The following is a 7320-nucleotide window of genomic DNA, read 5'->3' as shown; positions in this document are numbered from 1 at the left end:
TCAAGCTCTAAGAAAAATGATTAATTGTATTATATATTATATATTACGCAAACTACATCTCTGCATTACGCTCTCAAACGGCCCAGTTTAACTCCTTCTATTCAGTGTTTCAGCGCTAGTAGATCAGGATCATACACATCTGATTACTTTGGGACCAATAAAAAAGGTATTTACCCAAGCAATATAAAGTGTATGAACATATAGTATCAAACATGTAACACTAAAATTAGCCATGTTGCTAAGAGGAAGAAGAAGAAAAAAAATACACACCCATAAATGGAGAAATGATAATTTACACAACATAAAACTATGCCAGGTTCCAAAAGCATACACAATTTAAAAGTTTTTTTCTAGATATGACCAAAACCAATCACTCAACTTAAAGGCAGAACAAAAAGAATACAATTTAAAAAAAAAAAAAACTCTGGACTTTAACAAGATGTCGATCCAGTTTTATTTTCAACAATTCCTTACAAAGGAAAACAAAAATCAGATTCACCAAATTCCCTGCAAATATTACATAAAATCAGATTACCTATACATCCAGTTAAAGCCAATAAATTAGAGAAATTTACAAGAGCAAGACAAAGCCTTTCACAGTGAGGTGCAAACATATTTGAATGCTCAAGACAAAGCATTTGGGAAGGGTTTACAGCAGAGCTTCGCACTAAGTGATCCGGTCCGCTCGTAGTAGTAGTATTAGGAATTTTCATTAGGGAAAAATTAGAGGGGGCAAAAAAGTCACTGTGTAGAAGAATACTTCCTTCACACGCGCACCTCTATGAATTCCATTTTCGAGAGCCCCTCTTCCCGGGCGCAGAGGCCTTCCTGTTGAGCACACATCCGAGGAGGTGGGCTATCACGAGGAGGATCTGGAGGGGAAGGTGGAAGAAGGTGAGGAGAGTCGTATTCTTCTGACGCCAGGTCAGGGACATCATCGGACTGAGCATCAGAACTCTCCAAATCACTACGGATGCTTTCAGGCTGTGCTAGTGTTATGTCGCAAGGCGGCATCTGATCCTTGCAGGCATCATCATCCTCGCCCTCCACAAGAGGGGCTGCTGTATGCAGAGATTCATCAGTGCTGCTCTCACTCATCAGCTGGTAGCGGGAAGGTTTTGCTTCTATATGAACTTGAATTTCCAGGTTATTTACCTCTCTGCAAGATGTGAACAGAGAAAGGCTAGTCATTTAACCCTCTGTGGGCAGTGTAAATGGCACATAAATAAAATTCCAATTTTGCAGGCAGACAAATAACATAAAAAATACAGCACGAGTTAAAAAGCAACACAACTCAAGTTGTGGGTGTTGGCTTTGATATTAAATACTATATGTGGTGAAAATATAAAGCCATATGATTATTATGCAATAATAGGATTACTATATGCAAATATTTTATATGACACATGATTTTGAAAGAACAAGCTTTAAGAACGCTCACCTCTCCTGCGGGTTGTATGAGCTGATAATGGAACCAGCCATGGCTCTAGTACTGGCGCTATCACTCACGGCACCCAGGCTAACAGAGTCTTTCTGATAGGTCTCTTTCTGCACGTCTGCTTGAACCTCCAGTCTACACAGAAAATTGTATAATAGGTAAGTGAATGTGTTGGGGATACGGGAAGTACACGCCATATGGCCATTTAATCACCAAGGGATCTCTACTGTGTCATAATGAAACATCAACTCTGAGTTAAGTGTCTCACCAATTACTGTAACATTCATAATTTGAATTCTGCATTGTGTTTTACTGCACTCAAAAAAAATGGGCGTTTGGAGGAGAGTTGGACATTTTAATGCACTGATAGTATACACTTACGAAGGGTCAATGCCAACAATCTTCAGCAAAGAAGTACTCTGAAGGCACTGAACAATATGCAGGTAAACATGGCGGCAAGATTTCTGGAAAGCCATCTCACTTCTTGAACTGCGCATTATGCCACTGCAGACAGCATGCGGTTATGTTCATTGCTAAACCCTGCTGTAAGGATGTCAACCAGCACACTTTCAACCATGACCTGCTGGCATAGAGCTACAAGGATTCCCTGATTTAATCTTAATATGTTTCATGTTTAGCCATTTAAATTTCTTTGCTGTCAAACGTCCTAGGTTCCATTTACTAAAGTAAAGCTGTCTGTCATCCAGTCTCGTATCAGGAGTGACAGCATGTGTTCCTACCTGCAGTACTTGGCTCGGCCTCCACTCAGCATGCCCCCACTTAAGCTGCCGCCAGAGAGAGCTGCAAAGCTGGCAGTCTCGCTGTAATTTCCCTGCAGGACACTCAATCCGTCTGTGGGGCTCCCGCTTGTACTGAGCACACTAGTCAGACCTTCCATACTGCTCTCCCCAATACTTGGGTTTTTCAGTGCTCTCCATGCATCTGCCACTATAGAAACATGTCGTTATAAACACACACCGCAAAGCAATCCCCTTTGGCTACGACTATTATCGGTCACATATCTTTGAGCAATTAATGCCAGTTAAAATCAATTTTAAGGATACCAAAATATATATTGATTTGTTCAATGTTTTATTAAAAAAATGCAAACAGTCTGACTACTTATAAACGCATACACATTATACGTACAGGGATTATAGTAACCAATAACAAAGCAATCATTCAATAAAAAAAGTGCAGAATGTGCAGGCTTAGGACTCGGCTTCTTTACAAAGCAGATAAAATGTTAAGCAGTTACCCGTGATTGGTCCATCCTCCTCAAAGTCAATCTTCACTCCCTTGCCATTTGCGGTACTGACCCCACAGCCTCCACCCCGGCACAATGAGACTGGCACCACTCCATACACATATGCAAGCATAATGGGAACACCAATTCCTGAAATAAATCAAAGAATGACTTGGAAATGTCCTGCTCTTCTTAATGTCATGGCAGCATCCGTAAACAGGATTTCTCTTTGAATGTGGCAAGGTTCACAAAATATGACCTCCAACACTTACCCACGCTTACTGCTGCCACCACGGGTGATGCAATGACAGACAGGATAACACCGCCAGTGACTGCCAAATTCTTCTTGTGTTTGGAGGTTTTCTTGTTCTCAAAGCGACCATGGATCTGCAGAAAAATATGCCTTGGCTATTAAATTGCAAATTACATTTTATTCCTATGGATCATCTGTATCTGCTAATGTAAATACTGTCAAGAAATGAAGGGGAAAAAAAAACAAAAAACGGTTTTCTAAAAATGTCCTAAAGCTTCAGGGTTTATCATAACAGACCTTTCTCCCCACGTAGACCGGGATTCCAATGACCATGGCAGGAATTGCAATTCCAGCAATAAGAGATATGCCTACTGGAGCTCCTATGAGTGTGCCCAGCTGCCAGATTATTTTCTTCTTTCTGCTCCATGGCTTCTTTCCCCAGAATGTACAGCCTGATGGGCTGTGAAAGGCAAAACGGAATCTTACCATATTTCAGAAGAACAAGAACTAAGTATTCCAAAGTGTTTATTTTAAGGGAGAATGAAATTCTGCATGTGCTACTGACCTGAGGTAGTGGAGGTCGGAGATCTCTTTCATGCACAACCAGCAGAACTCACAGCCACAAACTGCGCAGGTCATGTGATTACAGCTCCCATCATTCATCTTAATAATGTATGCACTGCACCGGGGGCAGGACTTCATATCATCAGCTGGTGGGGACATGGACCAAAACTCAACATGGGTTCCAACACCATTACCGAATATACACCTAATGATAATCTGCCACCCGAGCCTAAATTAAGATAGCCAATAACCATACAATACTGCCAACCTTATGATTTTACCTGAACCAGATTCCTGTCCATAGCTGATCCCAGAAGGGTGCTTCCGCCTCACACCGAGAGAGGATGCCCTCTGTTGGCGTGCCATGTCGCAGGTTTGGTTTGGGTGCCACACATGCTTGCAATGGTAGCAGAATTCTGTCTGGCATCCTTCCCTCTCACAAACCAGTCTGGGGCAGCTGGCACAGCCATAGGCAATCACAGCATATCTGGAAAGCAGAAAACATGTCAGTTTTATTACCAATTGAGCTAATTCACGTGTAGTCACTGGACAATTTAATGGTGCTGTTCCACCTAGTCTGCTGAACTTAACACTACCAGAATGAGTATTGCTGGCACTGTAGGATGCCCAATCTCTTCCAAGAAGTGATTATTTAATCAAGTGTCATTTCACCTCATTCATATTTTTGCCAGGAAAGGTTCAAACAAGAATATTAAAATCGGCATCTCCATACACCTGGATAAACATATTAGTCCCACAGTTCTTATTTATTGACTTATATTGCGGCGCAAAGGATTTATTCCACTATTCTCGCGTTAAAAAAACCAAAACACAAATGACTATAAACCTAACCTATAGTGATAAACTATTCCACCAAGTTCTTAGTATTATCAGTTCACCCCTGAAATACAAATTGCCGTTTTCTTACCCCGGCAGTTTGCCACTCTGAGTAGCAAGCTACCAAATCTCTTTTTCGGGAATATTTCGGAGAAATGTTTAAAAAGCCACAAAACTACATTAAAAAAAAAAGTTGGGGTGCAACGTCACATTTTCTGATGTCTTGTTATGGGGTTTGACAACTGTCAGGCATCTCCCATATATTTGATATTATGAATCGAGTCCCCTTCCCCCTTTCCCTGCAGATGTTTTTCAATTGCTAATCAGCTTGCAATTATACTCCTAACGCAGGTGCTTATTAGCAGAGCCTTAAGTAAACAGCCGCATTGCAAAATAGAATATACGGGAGCCAAGAATGTTTTGTATAATCAGCGTTTCCGCGAGCCAGGCTTTAGCATGACATATGTGCCTGTCCAGACTGACAACGTATGCTGCCATGATTAGCCCATACTGCAGATGCACAAAACCAGCGCCAGCCGACACGGTACTGGCCCATCCTGTTTTGTTGGGAAGGGTTCCCACTCAGCCCGCATGAGTCATGTCTATTTTAATCAAGCTCATTGTGAAGAATCTGTAACGTCTCCAACTGCTTAATAACTAGGGGTCCGGCCGCGTACAGTGGGAACCTGCAGTGGGATACACCTGGTATACTAAAAATAAAAAAAGCATCAATAACCCGTTTACAAACTTTGTTCTTTGAATTCCATAAAAAATCTCAACTTCTAAAATATAATTTTATTTACATATAAAGTGTGATATACATATATATGAATAAGACACTTAAAAGCAACCATTTAGATCTCACACCCATGCTGTTAGAGTGTAAGCTTGTGAGCGAGGCTCTCAATCTAATGTATTGGTCTCTCAGTCTGTCGATTCTAGGTTTGTCATACTCCTTGAATGTGCGTATTGTTAGAAGACCTGTGTTAAATATTGGTGCGATATAAATGAATTACACGGCCAGGCCCAGATAGGGGATAGTGGCCACCTGATGACACAAGCGTGGCAGAAGCCTGGGCATACCCAACAGGTGGCCACACACTGCAGCACCTGATCAGCTGAATGAGTATAGAGCGATGTTGGCATATGCCCAGTACGCCAGTTAGCCAGACCGGGCCAGTACACATCGCTAACTCTTTACACTGAACATCAGGCATGACGTACACATAGGACAAACGCTAGATTGTAAGCTTCTCAAGCTGGATGTCATACACCATGTCCTGTGTAAGGTATTTCATAATTTTTATAAAGCAAAATAGCAATATTTAGTTAGTATATCTGTTTAATGGCTAGTAAAATGTGAACACCCTCATACGTTGTCAGATCATATTGGGGGCTGCAAACAATACGCCTCGCAGCCCCTTCTAGATAACAGGTGTGTGGGTCACGACATACGGCGCTGGTCTCTCACCCGCAGTCCGGGGCCGGGCACCACCTGCAGTCGGGATCCGCAGCCAGGCAGCGCCGCAGCAGGAATTCCTCGTACTTGCGAGTGAGCTGCGGGTCTCGCAGGATGGCCCGGACATGCTGTGGGCTGAGGCGTTCGGCACATTCCGGGCAGCGAAGGTTCACGCGGCTCTCGGTGATCTCAATCCGTAGATACTGGCGGAGACAGCGCAGGCAAGATCGGTGGCGGCAGCTTAGAAGCTCCGGTAGCTCCTCTGGGGGCTGACGCACCAGGCACAGGGGACACTCCAAGAGGGAGTCTGGGCCAGCGGGGGGAGACGGTGGTGGAATCACCGAGGCCGGTATCGTAGGTGGAGGAGGGGACGGAGGTGGGGAGGGAGCTGTGGGCTCAGGGACAGCGCGGCTTCGGCCCGGGAACACATTTGGCAAGGATAGCAGAAGGCGTCGTCGCCGGGCCCCAGGGCACGGAGGAGGCTCCGCGGAGCCCTCGGTCATAGCGGAATACCGGAGCCGCCAAACCAGGAAGTGAACGAGCTCTGAGGTTGTTGCTGCGCATGTGCGCAAAATGCGTTTTATGAAACCACGCCCACGATTTGACAGAAGCATGCGTACTAAAGGGCACAAGGAGACAAACCGCCATACTAGTTGAGGGGACATGGTACGAGGCCGTGACAGTCTCGTACGTAATACGGGGTGGGACTTTCACCTCCGAAGTGACCAGAACGACGCTGTCCAATAGCTGCGCTAAAAAGGACTGACAGAGCCATGCACTGCATGACCACAGGCTATTGTATTCTAACCTGATTTATACATCGTATAGTTAGGAGATTTAACTCTAAAAGGTTTTTTGTAGCACTAATACCGTACTTTTTTTTTGCCATTTTTACCATATGTCGATTTAATAAAAAATCCGCTTTTCCGTGCTCGATCTACCCACGCAAATCATACATTCCGTTTTCCAGGAAAACAAAGAAACATACAAAAAATAATTGTGAGTGGTAGTATAGTAAAAATAAAAAGGGGGCCAAAGGTTATAATTTATACATGTAGGGCAATGGAATGAAAGGGTTTTTGTTTTGTTTTTTTAAAATGATTTTAGTAGTGCAATACGGATAGAGATCCCTTTGTAAATCATATTTCACAATAACATCACTGAGCTGCATTGTGTATTCTTCATTTATTTTATTTTTGTTTATATTTCAAATGTCGTTTCTTACTTTCTTCCATCTGATCTTCCCTGCACTGATCACACTGTGATCAGCAAGCATAGACTTACATTGCTAATCACAATGTGTCCGATCGCCCAGCAGGGGAGCAATTAGAAATGGTCATTCCCGTCCAGTGACCTTCCAGTGGACGTCAGCAGAGACGCCTATCGGAAGGGAATGCCCCAACGCGTAATTGGTCACTCCTTACGTAAAGGCATAATGTTGCTCATTAAACATGATCGGTTGGTAAGAAGCGCTTTTGCTGATGGGAAAGTCAATAGACAGCCTGATCCTCTGTGTAGCACCA

General features: G+C 43.4%; 1 protein-coding gene across 1 annotated transcript; it reads right to left on the bottom strand.

Moving 5' to 3' along the window:
• Positions 1–765: 765 nt before the first annotated feature.
• Positions 766–6462, bottom strand: LOC149301047 (E3 ubiquitin-protein ligase RNF19B). The gene is made up of 9 exons (XM_089484591.1): positions 5810–6462; positions 3783–3988; positions 3503–3647; positions 3235–3397; positions 2957–3071; positions 2697–2834; positions 2179–2386; positions 1442–1573; positions 766–1159 (listed from the first exon to the last, which is right to left on the bottom strand). Exons 1-9 carry the CDS (start codon positions 6460–6462, stop codon positions 766–768), a joined length of 2154 nt encoding a protein of 717 aa, XP_089340717.1.
• Between the last annotated feature and the right edge of the window lie 858 nt (positions 6463–7320).

The sequence above is a fragment of the Sceloporus occidentalis genome, unplaced genomic scaffold (assembly GCF_023333645.1).
Source record: "Sceloporus occidentalis isolate IW3139 unplaced genomic scaffold, rSceOcc1.0.p SCAF_22, whole genome shotgun sequence".
Taxonomy (NCBI): domain Eukaryota; kingdom Metazoa; phylum Chordata; class Lepidosauria; order Squamata; family Phrynosomatidae; genus Sceloporus; species Sceloporus occidentalis.
The sequence above is the reverse complement of the archived record's forward strand: the minus strand, read 5'-3'. Positions and strand labels throughout refer to the sequence as shown.

Bases quoted from the DNA above. Each gene is read 5' to 3' on its own strand.
- LOC149301047 (XM_089484591.1), bottom strand. From the start codon at position 6,462: ATGTCCCCTCAACTAGTATGGCGGTTTGTCTCCTTGTGCCCTTTAGTA. The intron at 3,648-3,782 runs GTAAAATCATAA...TGTCCCCACCAG, and splicing joins TGGACAGGAATCTGGTTCAG to CTGATGATATGAAGTCCTGC. The intron at 1,160-1,441 runs GTGAGCGTTCTT...CACATCTTGCAG, and splicing joins TCATACAACCCGCAGGAGAG to AGAGGTAAATAACCTGGAAA.